Source organism: Pelodiscus sinensis, chromosome 1, assembly GCF_052426305.1.
Source record: "Pelodiscus sinensis isolate ZL-2025 chromosome 1, ASM5242630v1, whole genome shotgun sequence".
Classification (NCBI taxonomy): Eukaryota; Metazoa; Chordata; order Testudines; family Trionychidae; genus Pelodiscus; species Pelodiscus sinensis.
In genome coordinates this window covers 294301674-294324392 of record NC_143052.1, presented here as the reverse complement: position 1 = coordinate 294324392, position 22719 = coordinate 294301674, and the positions used below count along the sequence as shown (strand labels likewise).

At 42.8% G+C, this 22719-nt stretch overlaps 1 protein-coding gene across 6 annotated transcripts in view; it reads right to left on the bottom strand.

Moving 5' to 3' along the window:
* FNDC3A (fibronectin type III domain containing 3A) overlaps positions 1 to 22719 on the bottom strand; it is a 208098-nt gene that overhangs the window by 97212 nt on the left and 88167 nt on the right. The window contains exon 1 of one of the 6 annotated variants that reach the window (XM_025183771.3): positions 8083 to 8801. The exons of 4 other annotated variants lie outside the window; for them this stretch is intronic. Coding sequence is in view for 1 of the 2 variants with exons in the window: in XM_006121332.5 (XP_006121394.3) it covers positions 1478 to 1484 (7 nt within the window). In the remaining variant the exon portion in view is untranslated. Of the gene's footprint in view, positions 1 to 1477; positions 1730 to 8082; positions 8802 to 22719 lie in introns of those variants that run through there. One more of the 6 variants, XM_006121332.5, reaches the window with a different exon arrangement.

Genomic DNA, 22719 nt, shown 5'->3' with positions numbered 1-22719 from the left:
TGCTTGCTTGACTTGGAAGCAAACACATTTTTTTGTGAGAGCATGGGATAAAATGTTAATATCTTACTTTTTAAAAATAAAATTGGTTTTTTTTTTAAACAACTAATGTAAAAATCTTGGTTTTAGAATACATTGTAAAAAAACTCTTGGGTTTCTATTTGCTATTGCTTTTAGTTACTTTTTAAGACTGTAAGTATACATGACAAATTTACTGTACCTAGCACAGGAATACCACATAAACCTATGTGCAACCTTGTGTGGGCCAAACAATTTCTGCATATTTTAAGATGATTTAAAATCCCCTGCATTGGTTTAAATTTTAAAGTCAGCTTATTTTGTATGTTCTTACAGAGAAACAACCTATTTACAGTATTGTCTATTTACACACTTAAACTAAAATTATGTACACATGACAACCAAGTGCTAATGAATTGCATGTTAGTATGCTGTGTTGATGCAGGCTGCAGTTCTTGCTCTAGTAGGCTGTATACAACCATTGGCCATAGGTTGGATACCGCTGGTTTAAAATATAACTGCGTGCAAAATGCTTTACACATACTAAAAATCTCCCCTTAAACCAGAAGATACATGTTTTCCCATACTTTTAGTAGTGCCATTGTATCAGAATGTCTATATTTCCACTTAAATTATTATGGCAAAACTAGCTTGTAATTTTTTTCTCTGTGGTGAAAAGCATTTTGTCCCAAGGGGAAATAAAGAGACAGTGGTAAGGAACAAGTTTCCTGAGACTTTTGCAACAGAATTAATGGAAATTAAGAACACATTCAGGAAGCAGTGAAAACTAAACACAGCAGCTCATGTCATATCGACTGCAGCAGATTGTTTAAAATCTTGAGTTTGTCCAAACAGAATGTAAAAGCAAATGTATTGTTCTTCTTATAAACACTGTAAAGAGGGAAACAAAATGTATGTGATATCTGCTTTCTACTGCCCTGGACATAAGTTAGTCTTCCCAAAATACATTTAAAGCCTGTAAACTTAAAAATACTGCAATTAGTTTTCTTAGTCTTTAAATCTCACTCATTCAATTTTGAATTCAGCTTTACAGAAATTGTAAACTTAAATGGACTGAATTTTTAGCAAATTAGTAACCAGTATTTGGAGGCCATTATGAATACTGATTTTGTAAGAGCACTAGTATATACAATTACTGTCCAAAAATAATGTTTGTTTCTAGACTGAAAAAAATTGTATGTTGACACACAAAGAGGTATTTAAAACAGGATATGCAGCAGCACACATTAATCTACTCAACCTACATTATAATAAACACAACACTTCATAATTTTATATACTACAAGATTTATATTTAAATGTACCAACCCTCTTCTACCTTTTATAGCTATTATATATCTGGCATCTGCTGAAAACACAGACTGGATTTAGATTTATGTAATGCTTTTCTCACGTTTTAACACAAAAGCAGAACTCTCAAAATACAGGCAGCAAATCTTACCACTCATTTTGTTTTTACTGCAATAGCAGAAGAGTAAACAAGATGCAGTGATCGAAGGTCGGACACGTTAGTAGCTTTAATTGGGAGAATGCTTTCGTTTTTGTGCTGTTTGAGGAAAAGCTCCTTTGACCCAATCACATGATCATCATCACATGACTTACTGAGACAGAGGGGGGAAAAGGACGCTCCAGGTGTGTAGTTCAGTGATTTACTCTTGTAAAAACCATACTTCTTTTTCTGTGATAAGATTTTTATTTTTGTTTTTAAGTATGTACTAAATGTGGATTGTAAAGATTGCCAAAACAAGAGGCAAAAGTAGCTCAAATTAAAGAAGGTAGTATCTGTTCTCAATGGAACATCTAAAACACTTAATTTACTGTTCACAGGATGTATATATACTCTGATTTTTTGCCATCTATTAAGTACTACATAATAATAATTGCTGATTATTTAAATACATTTTTATAACAAAGCTTTTTACGTTGTAATTAACAGAATTAAGTTTTAAAGGATTACATTAAGCACATTTTTTTCTGATTAGGAGGGTTTACTTTTAACTACAGTAACTGATAATCAGTGAATCCTTGGGGAAGGAGGTACATACAAATACCTCTTTTTAAACAACCACTATTCTGACACCATGTTTAGCAAGCTGCAGTGGTTGTGATACTAATCTGTGTGGATGCTGCAGGTCATGAACACAGCTATACTTAGCATTAGTCTAATGTGAACAAGGATGAATCACACTCTCTTTGTTATTCCCAGAAGGAAATAGTGTTCAGGATTTACTGCAGCACATTAGGTTAACTATGTCTCTGTAACTGAACACCCACACTTTGACATCACACAGGCAATGATATGCATCACTGACGCAAGCACTGCCAGGATAAAAAACAAAGGCCACAGCAGTTGAAACAATAGAGTGCTCCACTGACGTAGCAGCATGCCCATCTAACATTGACAGACTGCAGTAAATCAATAGTCCCTGATGCCAGGAATAGTTGCACCACTTTTTCTTTATATAATAGCTAAGACTTAGAAGTTTTATTTTAGGCTTCCAGCAGCTACAGTAATTATAAGAGATAGCAGCAGCAACAAAATGTAAAAAGTCTCTATCCCTTTAAATTCTGTTTGTAAGCTACCATGAAGGATCAACTCTAAGCCCTGGTCTACTCTAGGGAGTTATTTCAGAGAACCCCCCCCCTTATTTTGAAATAACAAGTGGAGTGTTCACACTACCCAGCCTGTTATTTCGAAATAATGGGCTGCTTATTTCAAAATCTGTACTCCTGCTTTCCTCAGGGAATAACGCTTATTTGGAAATAGTGTTAGTGTAGATGATCCGGTGCAGCTATTTAGAAATAATTGGCCTCCAGAGGCCTCTCTCAGCTGTACTTGTGGCTGCCCTGGTCACACCTGCCAGCTCCGCTGCTCCCCTTCTCTTGCAGAGCTTAGAACAGCAGGCTGCTGCAGAAGGGCTTGTGGCATGTGGAGAGCTTTGCCAGCCCTATGCCATACAGCTTTTGCTGACAGAGCCACGGTAGACTCTAGCACTCCCTCTGAGCCCCCCCCCCATAGCTGCCAGCACTCCCACAGCACCTTTGGCTGGCACTGGTCAGGGATGCAGGACACCACCACCCTGGACTGGTGTGGAGATCTTGGACCTCATGGAGGTTTTGGGCAAGGAGACTAGTCCCCAGGATCTCCATACCAGAAAACGCAATGTGGATGTGTATGGTCAAATGACCGCTAGTCTGGTCGACGAAGGCCACACCCAGACCCTAAACCAGGTCCAAATGAAAATAAAAGAGCTCTGGCAGGCCTACAACAAGGCAAGGGAGCAGAACTGACACTCTGGAGCGGCACCAGACACGTGCCGCTATTATGAGCAGCTCAATGCCATCCTGTAAGGGGGGGCCAGTCACCATCCCCCCCAACCAGTCATCGAGTCTGGCAGAACGCACCTGGCAGCAGCCTCCACGAGGGTGGGCTTGCAGAGGAGGAGGAAGTGGCCAGTCAGGAGATCATGCCTACCAGCTAGAACCTGCTCTTCACCCCGGACCCAGTCCTGCCCTGCCGGGATGCCTCCAAGGTGTCAGATAAACTTGGGAAGGCACTTCAGATTAATTCTATAACTTTCCCTATACACATGCAGGGGCAGGCAGTGGGCTATGAGGGGCTCACTTGGTGTATTCAGCCTGGGGGACGCACAACAGCCTGGCTATTAAGTAAAGTAAGTTGTCGTGGGATAAGAGGGAAGGTCCTTTCATTGACTGATAACTGGTTAAAAGGCAGGAAACAAACGGTAGGAATAAATGGTATGTTTTTAGAGTGAAGAGAGGTAACTAGTAGGGTCCCCCAAGTGTCTGTCCTTGGAACAATCCTATTCAACTTATTTATAAATGATCAAGAGCAATGTTTCTCAAACTGCTCCATGGAACCCCAGGGCTCCATGAGACATCTCCAGGGGCTCCGCGAGGTTCATAAACTGGAAACATTGATAGGTACAACACATATAATCCGTGGACCGCTGGGGCTCCACATAAGTACAACACATACAATCAGTGGACCGCTGGGGCACCACATACATTTTTACGCATGTAAAGGGCTCCAGAGCCCAAAAAGTTTGAGAACTGCTGATCTAGAGAAAGGGGTAAACAGTGAGGTGGCAACATTTGCAGATGATACCAAACTGCTCAAGATAGTTAAAACCAATGCAAATTGTGAAGTGCTTCAAAAAGATCTCACCAAACTAAGTGATTGGGCAACAAAATGGCAAATGAAATTTAATGTTGATAAATGTAAAGTATGCACATTGGAAAAAATAATCCCAACTATATCAATATGATGGGTACTAATTTAGCTACAACTACTCAAGAGAGATCTTGGAGTCATTGTGAATAGTTCTCTGAAAACATCCATTCAGTGTGCAACAGCAGTCAAAAAAGCAAACAGAATGTTAAGAATCATTAAAAAAGGGATAGAGAATAACACAGAGAATATCTAATTGCCTCTATATAAAACTATGGTATGCTCACTTTTTGAATACTGCATACAGATGTGGTCACCTTATTTCAAAAAAGATATACTGGCATTAGAAAAGGTTTAGAAAAGAGCAACAAAAATGATTAGGGGTTTGGAACAGGTCTCATATAAAGAGAGATTTAAAAGACTTGAACATTTCAGCTTAGAAAAGAGGAGACTAAGGGGGGATATGATAGAGGTCTATAAAATCATGATTGATGTGGAAAAAGTGAATAAGTAAAAGTTATTTACTTGTTCCATAATATAAGAACTAGGGGTCACCAAATGAAATTAATAGGCACCAGATTTAAAACAAACAAAAGGAAGTTTTTCTTCACTCAGTGCACAGTCAACCTGTGGAACTCCTTGCCAGAAGATATTGTGAAGACTAGGACTTTAACAGGGTTAAAAAAAGAGCTAGATAGATTCATGGAGGTTAGGTCCATCAATGGCTATTAGAAAGGATGGGGAGGAATGATGCCCCTAGCCTCTGTTTGTCTGTAAATTGGTGACAGGAGAAGGATCACATGAGGATTATCTGTTGTGTCCCCTCCCTCTGGGGCATCTGGTATTGACCACTGTCGGCAGACAGGATACTGGGCTACATGGACCTTAGGTCTGACCCAATATGGCTGTTCTTATGTTCTTTCTCATGTGCAGGTGGAGTGCTAGTCCAGATCACTCATCTCCATGATGCTCTTACACAGAAACCCCTCAGTCCCTCTCACAAGGTTCATGGAGAGGCCTGACTTACTCCAGCCTCCATGGTGAGACACCTTCCTACAACAAGCCACCACTAAGGAGTCTGGGGTCATGGAACCATATAGCAGTGCCGCATATTGCATAGGCTCATGCCCTCACTTGGTCAGCATCTGCTCCCAGTCAAGTGCAGCAATGCAGAGGAGATTGAGGTCGTACATGGAAACTTGCCAGGGATAAAAAAAGGAGGGGACCCCTATATTACTCTCTCCAGCAAGCAGCCTCTGCCACTCAGACATACCTTCCTCTCTCCCCCTCCAGTGGGTAGGGATAGAAGTTCTCTCTCTGCGGGACACTGCCAGTGCTGGACCCAGTGTGTGCAGGACACGGAAAGAAGCTGAGCTGCCCCATCTCCCCTTCCTGCCCACAGGCTTCTGGCCTGAGCAGCACCTTCCCATGCCTCCTTGTCCCTGGGCCGTGGATATAGCAATACTCCCTGGGGATGTCCGTGCCTCTGCAGGCCACATGGGGAATGCACAGTCTAAGAGCTAGCCTTGGCTGAAACTCTCCTTCAAGGCATCCCTGATGAGCAAAGCTCATTGATGTGCTCGTCCAATGGCACTGGTGTCTGGCTGCTTGTATTCCCATACCAGCCATTTAGCAGAAAAGTCTCCCCTTTACTCTTGCAAAGGTTGTGGAGCACACAGCAAGGGGGATGTTGTGCTTGCTGAGGTCCACAAAGGGGATGTTGACTAAGGACCACAAAGGGGATGTTGTGCTTGCTGAGGTCAAGACAGTTGAAGATACTCCAGAACATCCCCTTTAAACAGCTGAATGCACACTCCACCACCATGCATCAGCTGCTCAGCCTGGCATTGAAGTGCTTCTTAGAGGGGTCTAGGCTGCTTGTATAGGGCTTCATAAGCCAAGGGAGCAAGGAGTAGACTGTGTCACCCAGGATGCAGATGGGCATGTCTACCTCCCCAACCCTGATGGCGAGTTTTGGGAAAAAAAGTGCTGGTGTGCATCTTTTGGAAGAGGCAAGATTTCTGGAAGATATGGATTGTGTGCGCCTTCCCCGACCAGCTGAAGTTGATGTTGGTGAAGTGCCCTTATGGTCCATGAGGGCCTGCAGCACCATGGAGAAGTGCCCCTTCCTATTTATGTAGTCCGAGGCATGGTGGTTGGGGATGAGAAAGGGGACTGAGCATCATCTATGACTCCCCTACAGTTGCGGAAGTCCATAGCGGCAAAGCCATCCATGATGCTGTTGATGTTCCCCAGAGTGACGACCTTCTGTAGCAGCACATGGTTTATGGCCTTCGCTACTTATATGAACACAGCCTCAACTGAATTTCCCCATCCCAAACTGGTTCCCAATGGAGCAGTAGCTGTCCAGTATGGAGAGCCTCCACAGGGCCGTGACAACGTGCTTCTGCACGAGAATGGCGGGTTGCAGTCAGGTGCCTGTCATCTGAGGGCAGGGGCGAGCCACTCACAGAGCTCTAGGAAGGTGACCTTCCACATATGGACATTCTGAAGCCATTGCTGGGCATTCCATTGCTGCAGGGTAACGCGATCTCACCAGTCCAAACTGGTCTCCTTCCAGCAGAAGTGGCATTTATAGACTCATAGACTTTAAGGTCAGAAGGGACCATTATGATCATCTAGTCTGACCCCCTGCACAGTGCAGGCCACAGAATCTCACCCACCCCCTCCTAGAATAATCCTCTCACCTATATCTCAGATATTGAAGCCTTCAAATAGTCTGAAGACCCCAAGATGCAGAGAATCCTTCTGCTAGTGACCCGTGCCCCATGCTACAAAGGAAGGCGAAAAACCTCCAGGGCCTCTGCCAATCTACCCTGGAGGAAAATTCCTTCCCAACCCCAAATATGGCGATCAGCTAAACCCTGAGCATGTGGGCAAGACTCATCAGCCAGACACCCAGAAAGTTCTCTATAGTACTTTGTTATTTGACGGTGTCCAGGGGATTGAGGAGCATTTGCAGCAGCAGGAGTGACAGAACCTATGTGAAGAGGTCCTCCAGCTTGGGCTGGTCATTGTCCTGCTGGAGCAGCATGTGGGCAGTCTGGACAAACTGTGCCATGAGGTACAGCATGAGGCTTGTGAACCTGGCACTGCTTTGCAGCAGCTCCAGCTCTTTGTTGTAAGTGCTGTGGCATCTGCAAGCGTAATCAGAGCTCACTGTGTCCCTTTTGTGTCTTGCGAGGGGGGAGGCAGTGGAGGAGTGGCATGTGAGACATGGCTGTAAAGGGGAACCCGTGAAAGCGTGGTCAAAGCTTTCCTGACAAAGCAGCCACAGGAAGCATCCATCCTCCTGGTGACCTCCCCAGAGCGCTGCTAGGGGGTCTAAATCTGAGGCAGGCTCCAATCAGTGTGGATGCGCTATTTCAAAATAATTCTGACTAATTTTGATGCTCCCCTGTAGTGGGGACACACTATTTTGGTTTTGTTATTTTGGGAGTTATTTCGATTTTACTTATTTCTAAATTGTTTCCTAGTGTAGGCATGCCGTGACAGACATAAGAAAATGCTACAAAGAAAGAATCAAGAATTTAACTTATAATAAGCAAATAACAATCAAAGAAAGCACTAACAGAAAACAAAAAGAGAAAGCATAATTACTTTGGGGCTTGAGCTGAGAAAGAGGCGTCAGCAGGAGCTGTGAGCACTACAAGGATGTGGAATAACAGTGCTGTCAATCTAACATTTTCCATTAGCCCTAAATTCACACTGACCAACACCCACCTCCCCCAGTCTAGCTTTCACATGAAGGCTGTTTGGTTAATCAGGAAGCTTAGTTTATAGAAATATAGGAGGAAGAATGCAAGGGGAAAATGCTCAAACAAAGCAGATACCTTAAGAACTGGAAAAACCCCATCAGTATCATCCAAAGAAACTGAGGAATAATGGCTCAAAGGACATAGAGCTGTGAAGCGTGATCATCTCCAACCACTCCTGAAGAATCCCTTCCATAAAAATTCCCAGGTTTTTCCATGAGGGAGTACACACTCATTCAAACTGAGAAAATAAAAGGAGGCCATCAAATCTCCTTACAGAGGCAAAATGCCTGGAGAGGCATTCCCTGTAGGGTTAGCTATAGGGGTTCCCTGTAAGGTTTTACAATCAATAAACCAATCAACCAATATTAACCCAAACCTTTGAGGAAACAGAAGATACAGGCTTCCATTCCAGAAACATCAAATATACTTTTATTTCATTTATTTCTGTGATCATAATGAAATATTTTTGCCAGTTAACTTTTTAAGCAATATAATCTTCAAAATATAAAATAAAATTTTGGACTTTGCAGCAGGATGATCAGCCTCTGCCAACTGGGGACATGTATGCCATCCAAAGGTGTTCCAACCCCAATGTGACAAGGGCTGCATAAGTGCTTAGACAGATCTGTTGCACATCTGAGTTGAATGCTACCCTGCCCCATCAAGATGAACATCTGAATGAGAAGGTATTGAACTAAATGGAATTACAGTAAAAGCTGTGTTATCTGGCACGCTCGGGGATTTGGTCGAGCCAGTTACCTAAAAATTCCAGGTATCTAAGGGGGGGAGGGTGAGAGCCCTGTGGAGACTGGGGGACGGGAGAGGCGGAATGGTGCAGGGGACAGGATGTGGCCTGCTAGGAGGGGCCACAAGCCATGGGGGGAAGAGGGTGAAAGGCAGGATGCAGCCTGGGGGGTGGGGTGGAAGCTGGGAGGTGGAGATGGTGAGGGCGGCCTGCCGGGGGGGGGGGGGGGGGGGGAGAGCCGCGAAGGTGCTGAACTGTGGGGGCAGGGAGGGGGCCAGGAGGCACGGGAGAGGCCAGGCTACCACAAACCACGGGTAGCTGACCTCCTGAGAAGGAGGCCAGAAGTCGGAGGGGGGAGGCGGAGGAAGGAGGCTGGGCGGTCATGAGCGTCAGGGGTGCCAGGCTACACACACGTCTGGCAGGGGTGGGGGGGGGAGGGAGCGTCTGAGGAGCGGCCCAGCTTAAAGCGCCAGTTTCCTTTTTTTTTCTTTCTTTTAACGTGTTTTCTCCTGACTCGGAAATTTGCTGGTTTCTAAACTTTTCCGGCTAGTTAAGTGCCGGTTAGAACAGGTTTTACTGTATTATACAATCTCTGTTCCAGACTCTCAAATGTTCAGTTTGGGTCCTTTCTTTTATGGATAGGATTAGACTTGTTTAGAATAATTATTGTGTATCTGTATGTAGTAGTATCATTTCCAATAAATTAATGTTAAATGTCTCCAGTCTTCTTATATTTTGTCCTGATCCAAATGCTTGGCTATGCATAAGTCACTAGGCATCACAAAGAGACAAATACAATATACTAGGCTGAACACAAGGAATTTTTCCATGTTAATGTTCTTATCTGTTGTAAAAATCCAACTATCTCCACTGGCTGTGATTATACAGCAGTATTTGTCTTACGCCTTGACCTCACACAAAAAATGAACTGGGGAAAGAGTGAGAGACTCTCAGTTTCTCAAGACTGCCTCTGTGCAGTTCTTACATAATGGGACTTTCACTACTTGTACATAGTACTCAATAGGTAAAGCCCTACATGGATACCAAATTTGTATCTCCATCCACAAAAATGAGCCATGGATATCTGCAGTGACATCCATGGATGCGGATACCCGTAGATATAATGTGGATATCCACACATTTGCAGTGTTCTAGATACAAAATTTGTATCTACATCCACATCCATAGAAATGAGCTGTGGATGTGGATACCCATTGATGTGCAGGGCCTTATCAACAGATAAACGTATAATAAGACTGAGATAATTTCGATGTAATTAAGCAACCAGTCTGATCATCTAATGGGACTGAACACAGCTCTTGCTAGGGAAGATTTTAGCCACACAGTTCAGCATTTTTTCCCATGCTGCATCTTTCAGTCCTTCAAAAGAAAAAAGTTGTATTACCTGAAATGGTACTTTCTCTATCTTTATATCCAACACTCTGCATTAAAGGGTTTTTTTTTTCTGTCACAACTTAGTAGGCAGCACTAGGACCTAATTAGAGTGCATAATTTTTTGGTATTGCCTGCCTTCTGAGGAAATAAAGATCTCAGGTGTGGTAATCAATTATTTTTATCTAGGTCTAAATTTTTTGGTCAAGGTATAGTCAATGTCCAAATTACAGGGATGATGATAATAATAATAATAATTAATAATAAATTTTTGGGGGTCTGTTCAGAAACATATGGCAGTCCAGATTTTCCCTGCAGTTCAACTATTAACTAACTCTGATCTAATAAATCCCATTTCTCCAGTTGTGAATTTCTTAATACTTAAAAAAAAAAAAATCACCCTGAATAAAATTTGCATAAAGGTTGGCCATGACTAAGAAAATCAACTATATGCACTATTGTTTAAACCCAAAATACTTATTTTCATATTCCAGACATTCCAGAGTTATGACAAACTCTATGGAAAATGCCTTTGGGAGGTAATGATTTTCTATTTTCTGTATTTTAATGACTGATGGTATTTGAATATTAAACCACATATCTACTTATAAAGGATAGGAGAATGTCAGAAGGCATCACTGCTTCAAAAAGCAACACCCAAAGAATATACCCAGAAAGTAGAAATTATCCAACTTGATTTGGTGAATAGTTGGAAAAAAAGCCAAATATCTACCCTACAGATTTTTTTCTACAAAGGAGATGTTTTCTCTTCTTTCTGTTCATGAAAAAATACCTTTAATAAAATTACCTTTGAATTAGGATCAGTTGAATCATCTAGGCTTCAGATACGTGTAAGAAAATTGAATGGTAGATTTATCTCAATTTTAATGACAACAAAATACCAGTACTTCCCCTTCCTAGCAAATGGATTAGGGCAGAAACTGGGAAGACCATTTTCTTAGGTAAGTTGGAACAGAGGTAAAACTTTTAAATAGTAAGAGGTGACAAGCTGAGGATCTGTTTTTCAACAAGACAGTGGAGAAAATTCATAGGACAGAGCATCTGGTTTACTAACTGATTCATCAGAAAGAGTGACAACTAGGTAATTGATCTCATGAGTTGTAAAGATTAACGTGCCTCTCCCCACTGATGAAGTTCTGGAACCTGGATAGCTGGTGCAAAATGTGGCTACTATTTAGTTCCCATTTAAAAAAAAAGGTTAATGACTGATGTCATTATTTGTTTTAAACAAATAGCTCAGTTTTCTGTAACATCTATTTCACTGAATGTATAGACATTCTGTTTCCCTCAGCTTATGTATTTGTTTTTCTGGCCAGATGAAAAGGCCTTTTGTTACTGCTGACAGAAATGAAGACAGGCCATTAGGAACTGAGTTCATCCCTCTCCTCTGATCATACGACACTACCTGGAATTACATTTTAGCCCTCTAATGATAAAAGTAGATGGAATTTCCTGAATTTTCTTAAATTCCAGGACGTTGATGTTCAGATTCTACTTTTATTTGGAACATTTGCTTTGCACAAGAAAGTGCTCAATGTAAACCTCTGAACTCTGCAGGTTTGTATCTACAAGAACCTTTCACATGCATTCTTGAAGTCACTTCTTTCTGAAAAATTGTCCTTACCATTTGAAGGGGGATGGCTACCATCCGAAGCAAATGAAATGAAACAAAAGAAGTTGTCACAGATGCAAGCTCCCTCTGAGGAAACCCAAGCTGCAGACGACAAACTCAAAACCAGGGCAATCATACAATATCCATGTATGACATGTTAAAAAAAAAAGACCAGGAAATGATGGACTCCTCATCATGTACAGATAATTTACCCCATTCTTTGTTTATCCACAAGACAACAACATGAATATAGCTATAGTATGCAACCCTTCTGAAGAAAGAATGGAGACTGAAGTCTGGCTGATCACTGCTGATCTTAATTATTTTATTGGGCTTCTGTATAATGTGGTGATTGGTGCACTATTCAGACTTACACAGTAGATTAGATACCTGATTTTGGCAGTCACTTTTAAAGTAAACTCAGGGGAGTAAGTTTTCACTGATCAAACAACTTTATGGAACTCTTGTCCCAGGTCAATCAGCCCAAGGATTCAGAATATCTGAAAAGATTAGGAGACTGATTTTTTGGTTAGACTTAAACATTATGTTTTACTTAAACACAGAGAAGAACTATAATTGACATCCTATATCTGACCTTTTCCCTAGTGTAGGTTACAAAACTACTGCTACTACCTTTCATCTTTCAGGGGAAAACTTCAAATTCTGATGTTGACTCTGCAAAACCAAAGTTCCTGGAAATCTAGGGATGCTAGAAAATTGCTTCGATTGACCTCTAAAAAAATCAATTTTTAAATCTGTTCCATCTACATAATTTTAACAGGTTTTACCATGTCAAATTCTGAACTGGATCTCCACTTTCTTCTTTTTGCTTCTATAATGAAAAGGGAAAAAACTTCCTGATTCTATTATGGAATCAGAACAGATAGAATCCTTTGCTTGCCTTCCAAAAAATAATTTTCTTACACAAAGTCTCCACCTATCAAGAATCAAAGAATTAACAGAGACATTATAGAGCAGTGGTCCCCAACATTTTGGGGCTGCCGGGCGCCTGGGGGCGGGGCCGCTCACAGGCCACGTGACTGGGGGCGGGGCCAAGCATGCGCTGCACGCCCGAGGTCGGCACCGGCATGTGCAGCGATCCCGGGCAGGGGCTGCCCAGGTTCTGTGCGGCGCCCCCGGGGCTGGGGCAGGGGCCGGGGCTGGCGCAGTGCCCCCGGGGGCGGGGCCGGGGCTGGAGTCGGGGCTGGCGCGGCGCCCCCGGGGGCGGGGCTGGGGTCGGGGCCAGGGCTGGCGCGGCGCCCCCGGGGGCGGGGCCAGGGCCGGGGGTCAGGGTCGGCACCGGCACGCGCGGTGCACCTGGGGCCGGGGCCGGCCATGCGCCCGGGGCTGGCATCTGCCGCACGCCCGGGGGTGGGGCCAGCCCAGATTGCTCCGGGTTGGGGACCACGGTTATAGAGGCACCAACCACCCCTTTTCAAGCTCAGTTCTACATCTTTCCAAACTAACTAATAACAGATTATTTTTATTAAGCAAATATATGCAGTGAAATTCCTACCATGCTTATGCAGGGAGTTTAGTTCTCATTGAGCTGACTCACACTAGTTGGTGTGCAATATGTAAACTTTACTAATAACACACACACAGGATGGCTGTTCCTCTTTTAATTTGCCTCATCGTGTACAATACAGAAGTGGCTTTGTGTGTACTAAGCAGGTGACATTGTGGTCCGTGGTCCTTGGTTTTGCTGGTGAGCTATGTGCATTCTGGAATAGCTCTCACTGCACACTGTGGGATACATAATGGAAGCCAGGCAGAAGCCAATGGAATTCTGGACTTGGGGTCAAATTCTAGGAATCCCATGGTTCTGTTCCCTCCATCCCACGTGTCTTCTCTTTCTAGGCAGGCTAATTGTTATTTTCAAATGCAGTCTGTTTGCCAGCATGGACCCAACAACACCCTTTGCTGCTGTAGTGGCAATCATGGATACATAGAGGTTCTTTGGGCTTTATTTGAGCTTTCAGAACAAGATGCTTTGATTTTGGACTTTGTTTGCCACACCACTGAACAGATGATGTGGCAGCACCAACTCCTCCTGCTACATGATCTAAAAATCAAAAAGGAGTCATATAAAAAGTGGAAACTATGTCAAATTACAAAGGATGAATATGAGCAAACAACACAATTATGCAGGTACAAGATTAGAAAGGCAAAGGCACAAAACAAGCTCAGTCTAGCGAGAGACATAACGGGTAACAAGAAGACATTCTACAAATATATTAGAAGTAAGAGGAAGACCAATGACAGAGTAGGCCCATTGCTCAGTGAAGAGGGAGAAACAATAACAGGAAACCTAGAAATGGCAGAGGTGTTTAATGACTTCTTTGTTTCAGTTTTCACCAAGAAGATTGATGGTGATGGGATGCCTGATATAGTGAACACTAGTGTAAATGGGGTAGGTTTCGAAGTTGAAATAGGAAAATAACAGGTTAAAAATTTCTTAGAAAAATTAGATATCTTCAAGTCATCAAGGCCTGATGAAATACATCCTAGAATATTCAAGGAGCTGATCTCAGAGGTGGTATCTGAGCCTCTAGCTATCATCTCTGAAAAGTTATGGAAGTCGGGAGAGGTTCTAGAAGAGTGTAAAAGGGCAAATATAGTGCCCATCTATAAAAAGGAAAATAAGAACAACTCAGGAAACTACAGAGCAGTCAGTTTAACTTCTGTTCCAGTGAAGATAATGGAGCAAGTAATTAAGGAATTCATCTGTAAACATCTGGAAGATAATAAGGTGATAGGTAACAGCCAACATGGATCTGTAAAGAACGAATCATGTCAAACTAATGTGACAGCTTTCTTTGATAAGATAACAAGTCTTGTGGATATGGGAGAAGTAGTGGACATGGTATACCTAAACATTAGTAAAGCATTTCATATGGTCTCGCATGACCTTCTTATCAACAACCAACGGAAATACAACTGAGATGGAGCTATGATAAGGTGGGTACATAAATGGTTGGATACTGATGGTTTGTTATTGTTTCTGGGAGACTGTTCTTTGTTCCTCTTCCCCCATAGAATGGAATGTCAGTCTATGGGTAGAAGCAGGATTGTTTGTAGCACCCTATACTAATGGTGTTTTGCAGCAGCATAACAGTCTGGATAAAGTCTAACCTTGTGTGAACACTGACCTTCATAAAACCAAAGTGAGGTGGGCTTGCCCTGAACCTCAGTCCCTCCCTGTCCCTTGCCCTCACCCCATGATGCTGGAGCACCAGAGGAGTGAGGTGTCTCTGGGGCCACATCAGTGAGGGTTGGGGATTTTTGGAAGAGGTGTTTTTGCTTCTCATTTGTGATCCCCAACTGATTTCTCTGTGGGTCCCTGCCATATATAAAGGAAAAAGCGTTTGAAAGCTTTTGTGTTGGACGTAATATTTTACTTTGTTTAAAATGAAGTTTGATGAACTAACATGAAAGTTAAAACACTTAGTCTATTTAATAATTTAAATTCTCCCTAGCTGCAGCTGGTTCAGAAAATATGGTCATCGTACCCAGCCTGCCCCTGCTCCCTCCCCTTCTTCCTTCCGGCACACAGATGTGTGAATGAATTAAATCTTGGCATGCCACTTCTGAAAGGTTGCTGACCCCTGCTCTAGACAGAGATGGTAGTGTTCCATCTCAAGGCAAAATAACAGAGAAAGAGCTGAGGGCAGTTTGCATGACCACCACTACATACCACTGATGTCTGCTACAAGGAGGAACAGAGCATGGGACAAATAGACACTGCTAGCTAGATAGCTCTGATTCTGGGCTTGAGAGGCACACATACATCTGAAGTGAAACATCCATAGGGACACTATGTGAAGATTTAAAACAAAAATACAGTAGTTTTTACCACTTACATTCAGAATTCAAATTCCTTGTTTCATTAACTTACAACGTTGTTTAAAAAATTCTATACTGGCAGAAGACCACTCATGAGAAATAGGAGTCAGAAAAGGGAATTTGGTATTATTTATTTAACTCTGTGAATAATGAACAGAGCTGCGATTGGGAACTCACAATGAAGCTAACAATGGAAAAAGTTACACTATAATGAAGGTAAACTTCCTCTCCCTTTCAGTTCTTAAACACATTTAATGGATATGTTATTCCTTGTTTTACACTAAAATAAAAAAGCAGGCTTGCTTATTTTTCTTTCCAGAGATTTGTCTTACACTGATATTTTATTCATTTTGAAACATGAAGTATTTATGATCCATTATAATTTACACACATTATCATTTTATGAATACAGTAATTTTCTTTAGCAGAGCCATATATAACATGGTCTTTCTTATTATGTCAAGTAACATTTAATAGCCCTTACTTGCAACTTGTGACTGTTATAAAATGTGCTCAGAATGAGTCATCTTCATTCACATATTCTCAGTGGAAAGAATTCATGAATGGACGATCTACAAAGAGAACCCATTCATGCATTTTAAACTCAGTTTTATGAATCATTCTAATGTATCTGATAATTCCACTTCAGAATAAGAAAATTTTGGCTTAAGGATGGTTTCACAGAAGCCCAGAAACACTTACTATCAAAAATGGCAATATAGATTTACAAGAAGTCTCCCCTTTAAAAATATACATTTCAGTACAGGCAGTCCCCGGGTTACATACAAGATAGGGACTGTAGGTTTGTTCTTAAGTTGAATCTGTATGTAAGTCGGAACTGGCATCCAGATTCAGCCGCTGCTGAAACTGATCAGTTTCAACAGCGGCTGAATCTGGACACCAGTTCTGACTTACATACAGATTCAGCTTAAGAACCCCAGGCGTCCCCAAGTCAGCTGCTGCTGAAACTGATCAGCAGCTGATTCCAGGAAGCCCGGGGCAGAGCAACTCTGCCTCGGGCTTCCTGTAGTCAGCCGCTGGTCAGTTTCAGCAGCGGCTAACTTGGGGACGCCTGGGGCAGAGCAGCTGGGGTGCTGCTGGGTTGGTCCAGTAGTGCGGCCGCTCCTCGGCGCTACTGGACCAACCCAGCAGCACCCCAGCTGCTCTGCCCCAGGCGTCCTGATTCAGCCACTGCTGAAACTGATCAGCAGCGGCTGAATCAGGACTCCTGGGGCAGAGCAGCTGGGGTGCTGCCGGGTTGGTCCAGTAGCGCCAAGGAGCGGTGCTGCGGGACCAACCGGCAGCACCCCACCTGCTCTACCACAGGCCCCAGGCTTTGCTCCACGTCTCCCTGGTCTGCTGGGGGGGGGCCACTAGTTGCGTCCCCCCCCCCAGCAGACCAGGGAGACACGGAGCAAAGCGGCGGAGGACCTGGGCCCGACTAGTGCTGATCTGGAAGCACCGCGGGTCGGGCCCGGGTCCTCTGCGGCTTTGCTCAGCGTCTCCCTGGTCTGCTGGCTCGCCCAGCAGACCAGGGAGACGGGGAGCAGCTTTTCTCGTCCCGGAGGAGGCGGGCGGCGGGACCAGGCATCCCGCTGCTCCTGTCCTCCGGGGCGAGAAAATCCCCGTTCGTAACTGCGGATCCGACATAAGTCGGATCCGCGTAACTCGGGGACTGCCTGTATAGTATAAATTATTTCAAAATAATTTCCTAGTTTAGACATACCCTATAGCTGTGTCTATATTGCACCCCTTTTCCGGAAAAGGGATGCAGATGAGACAAGTCAGAATTGCAAATGCAGCGGGGATTTAAATTTTCCCCGCTGCATTTGCATGAACATGGCTGCCGCTTTTTTTTCCGGCTCGGGACTTTGCCGGAAAAAAGCGACAGTCTAGACAGGGATTTTTCGGAAAATAAAGCCTTTTCCGAAAGGTCTCTTATTCCTGATTTTAAGAGGAATAAGGGACCTTTCGGAAAAGGCTTTATTTTCCGAAAGATCCCTGTCTAGACTGGCGCTTTTTTCCGGCAAAGCCCCGAGCCGGAAAAAAGCGGCAGCGATGTTCATGCAAATGCAGCGAGGAAAATTTAAATCCCCGCTGCATTTGCAATTCCGACTTGTTTAATCTGCATCCCTTTTCCGGAAAAGGGGTGCAGTGTAGACACAGCCTAAGAGTGTCCACACATGGAGTTAGTGCAGAGTAGGTAGTATGTGCCAACTACAAGGCTTTTCCCTCATGTAAACAACCCCTTAGTGAGGGACACATTAAAATTCCAGATGCGATTTTTAAACTTTCTGCCCATTCTTTCTAAGTTTGAATAACAGCCAGAATAAATCAGTATGTCTTTCTTACTGACATCTCAGTATTAAAAATCCAGCTCAGTTGTTTGGATTTTATTTCATTATTCCAAATTCTTTTTTCAATAATCTATTCTGCATGACTGTTTCCCCAATTCAAACCTGCTTGGTATTGTCATCTCTTTAACTTTAATGTCACCCCATGGTTGAAAGTAAAGCTTTAATACTTGGGAGTGCACCTAAGAATCTTAGAGCTAGAAACAGTGATCAGTCATTTATCTGACCTGGGGTCTTAGAAGCATATGGGAATTAAGGATGTTAAATATAGAGTAATTTACTAGTCGAGCAGTCAGTGGAATTTCCCCACTGAGGCTCTTGTACATTTCAAAGGAGGAATGCGGAACTCCAAGTGCAGCCTGGGGCCACCAGGAAGTCCCGCTGACTCCGGGTTGCACGTGGCGTGTCAGCATTTCCCCAGAACCCAGGATTAGCTGAGGACTCCCCAGCTGACCCTAAGCTCTGCACTGGAACCCGGGATCAGCTGGGGAGTCCCCAGTTGATCCCAGGCTCCACGGAAACGCCTATGCGGCATTTCAAAGGGGCAGCTGAGCCCTGGATCGGCTGTGCGGCACTGTGGCTTTGAAGTACCCCCCCCCCCCTTGCTGCCTCTATCTGATAGAGGCACCAAAGGGGGAGGGGAGCAGAGAAAATCAACTAGTTGACTAGTTCTTAACATCCTTAATGGGAATCAGCAGCTGGATACAGTCACAAACTGGCATCCATTCAGAGACTGAGATAGGGAGAGGTTGGGAAACTTGGCAATTATAAAATCACTCATCTGAAAATTACTGTTAACAGAATACAGTAATATTTATACAGAGATAATATGAATTTTTGCATGAAGCTTGATAGATGACAATTTCCCATACAACTGTAAAACTAAGATTATCAGAAATGAAAATTAAGTATCAGTTCACCTTGGATTCAATCTTCTGATAATTTGATAATTTAAGATTACAATATAAAAGATTGAATTATTACAGTGATGAGTTCAAATTTCTTGAACAAAAAGAATGAACATTTAGTCTTATGTTCATTATGCATTATTTACTTCTATCTGAATGTCAAGGTATAAAAGTACTATATTCTCCACTGAAAATGTGAAGTAATTACTACACTGCTATATTTCAAATCAATCCCACAAAACTGTCAATGGCAAAGTTGACAGATTTGTTGTTCAAAAAGGGGAAAAGAATACACAGTAACAAACTTCTGCAACTGTTCACATCCTCTTTAGGATCACGCTAGAGTCTTCAATATAAATATGACTATAACTCACTTCTGAAATAGTTTAGTTTCCAAACATTCTGCAAAATCACAGCGTCTAATCACAGAATCATAGAACACTAGAACTGGAAGGGACCTTGAGAAGTCGAATCCAGTCCCCTGCTCTCACGGCAGGGGACCCAGTACCGTCTAGACATCTATCTGGGATGGTCTATCTAACCTGCTCTTAAATATCTCCAGAGATGGAGATTCCACAACCTCCCTAGCCAGCTTATTCCAGTGTTTAACCATCCTGACAGTTAGGAAGCTTTTCCTAATGTCCAACCAAACCTCCCTTGCTGCAGTTTAAGGCCATTGCTTCTTGTCCTATCCTCATAGGCCATGGAGAACAATTTTTCTCCCTCCTCGTCACACCCTTTTAGATACTTGAAAACCACTATCTTGTCCCCTTAAAGTCTTCTCCTTTCCAAACTAAACAAGCCCAATTCTTTCAGTCTTCCTTCATAGGTCATGTTCGCTAGATCTTTAATCATTCTTGTTGCTCTTCTCTGGACTTTCTTCAGTTTCTCCACATCTTTCTTGAAATATGGTGCCCAGAACTGGACACAATACTCCAATTGAGGCCTAATCAACGCAGGGTAGAGCAGACAATGATTTCTTGTGTCTTGCTCACAACACTCTTGTGAATGCATCCCAGAATCATGTTTGCTTTTTTTGCAACAGCGTCACACTGTTGACTCATATTTAGCTTGTGGTCCACTATGACCCCTAGATTGCTTTCTGCATTACTCCTTCCTGGACAGTCACTTCCCATTTTGTATGTGTGACATGGATCGGTCCTTCCTAAGTGGAATACTTTGTTTTTGTTCTTATTAAACTTCATTGTATTTACCTCAGACCATTTCTCCAATTTGTCCAGATCATTTTGAATTATGACCCTATGCTCCAAAGCAGCTGCAACCCCTCCTAGCTTGGTATCATCTGCAAACTTAATAAGCATACTCTCTATGTTAATATCTAAATCGCTGATGAAGATATTGAACAGAATTTATCCCAAAAAGACTCCTGTAAAACCCTACTTGTTATGCCCTTCAAGCAGGATTGTGAACTGTTAATAACTGTTCTCTGAGAACAGTTATCCATCCAGTTATGTACTCACCTGATAGTAGCCCCATCTAAGTTATATTTGCCTGCTTTATTGATAAGGAGATCATGAGAGACCACATTAAATGCTTTACTAAAATTTAGGTATATCATGTCCACTGCTTCTCCCGTATCCACAAGACTTGTTATCGTATCAAAGAAAGCTATCACATTGGTTTGACATGATTTGTTCTTTACAAATCCATGCTGATTGTTACCTATCACCTTATTATCTTACAGGTGTTTGCAGATGAATTACTTGCTCCATTATCTTCACTGGCACAGAATTTAAACTGATTGATCCATAGTTTCCTCTGTTCTTCTTCATTCCCTTTTTGTAGATGGGCACTATATTTGCCCTTTTACAGTCTTCTGGAATCTCTCTCATCTTCCATGATTTTTCAAAGATGATAGCTAAAGGCTCAGATACCTCCTGTATCAGCTCCTTGAGTATTCTAGGATGCATTTCATCAGACCCTGGTGACTTGCAGAAATCTAACTTTTTTCTAAGTGATTTTTAACTTGTTCTTTTTTATTATCTTCTAAACCTACCCTATTTCCATTAGTATTCACTCTTAGACATTCCTTCATCATCAGACTTCTTGGTGAAGACCAAAACAAAGAAGTCATTAAGCACTTCTGCAATTTCCAAGTTTCCTGTTACTGTTTCTCCCTTCTCACTGAGCAATGGGCCTTAGTCTTCCTCTTGCTTCTAATATATTCATAAAAAGTCTTATTGTTTCAGTTTATGTCTCTAGCTAGTGTGAGCTCCTTTTGTGCCTTTGCCTTTCTAATCTTGCCCCTGCAAACCTGTATTATTTCCTTATATTCATCCTTTGTAATTTGTCCTAGTTTCCACTTTTTATATAACTCCTTTTTGATTTTTAGATCATGCAAGATCTCCTGGTTAAGCCAAGGCAGTCTTTTGCCATACTTTGTATCCTTCCTACGCAACAGAATACCTTGCTTTTGGGCCCTTAATAATGTTCCTTTGAAAAACTGCCAACTCTAATAATGGAAGGGAAAATAGTTTTCATTGCCAGTTAATTTACATCCTTTAAAAAATTTTAAGACTCAAGACATCTAAGATACACTTTCCTCCAGCAGCAGATGGAGACAGAATAGCCACTTGTTTGACAGCACCATCTTCTTTTTATATCAGGGATTTGTCAGTCCACAGAACTCAGCTGAAACTTGAAAAGTCATACTAGCAAAACATAAAGCTAGAAATAATTTCAAAACAATTTCATAGTCTCTTCATTAGCATTTGGCTCAGTATACAAATACTCCTTAAATATGATCCATAAATACCCTTCACAATTATGATTAATAGCTGTTGGCAGAGACATGACATGCCATCTTATGATGAATGATTGTGCATATATCCAACCCCATGGAGCTTCGTAAAACTCTATGCATTCCTTGGGAAGACTGCCAAGCCATTGTCTTCCCTGTACTGAACAGTCTCCTTGCTTGGGTTCATAGTGGAATTGAGCTCCTGACTCTGAACACTTTTGGCCTAAAATGCATTTGAGAGTTAAAGAGAAGCATCTTCCCTGGACAAGGAGAATCACATTTTCTCCTCTCTGTTTTGAATACCGAGCTAGGTTTTTTTTTTTAGGCTTGAGTAACAGATGCAGACTCATTGCCATGGCACCTCCTGCTGGTCACTCAGGGAATCAGCTCTTAAGCTTCAGAGCACCTTATGCTGGCCAGCGTCTCACCCTTAGTTACCCGCCTCCTGAACTGGTTCAGGCCCTGTGCACCTTCCTGCCTCAGTGCTTTTTCCTCATGGTACTGTCGTACAGCAATGTCCCTGCACTTTGAGGACCTTGCTCCCAGGAACTCCTGCCCCTATACCCACCTTGCTTCAGTGACCCGCTAGAGTCTAAAATGGCCACTCATAATTGGCAAGAGGGTGAGCCTGCTGACTTCTGCTGGCCTGACTGCCTCCCAGCAGCCCTAGTACCCTCAGGCCTTGAGAGCAAGGCCTCAGCCTGGGAGTTTGTCTGGCCAGAGCTCCCCAACTCTGCCTGTCTTTCCCCAGCAGTTCTCTGCCTCTGATACCCTTTCTAGCCTACCACCAGCTAGGTCCTTCCTACTCCACAGCTGGAGCAAGTGTGTGCTCTCCTCCACTCCAGGAGCCCTTATTTGTACTCTCCAGCTGGGTCTTACTATCTGCCACAGCTGTAGGCTCCACAATCTTAGCCCTCCCCCAGGGTAAGGTTTAACCCTTGTTAGGCCAGTGCGGGACAGTCACCCCACCACAGCTCGTCATAGTGAGGCTAGTATATTTTATAGGAGGAGCCTTAACCCCATAGTTTCTTCTATTCATATTGATTATGCCTGTCTTTGGAATGTTGATGTCC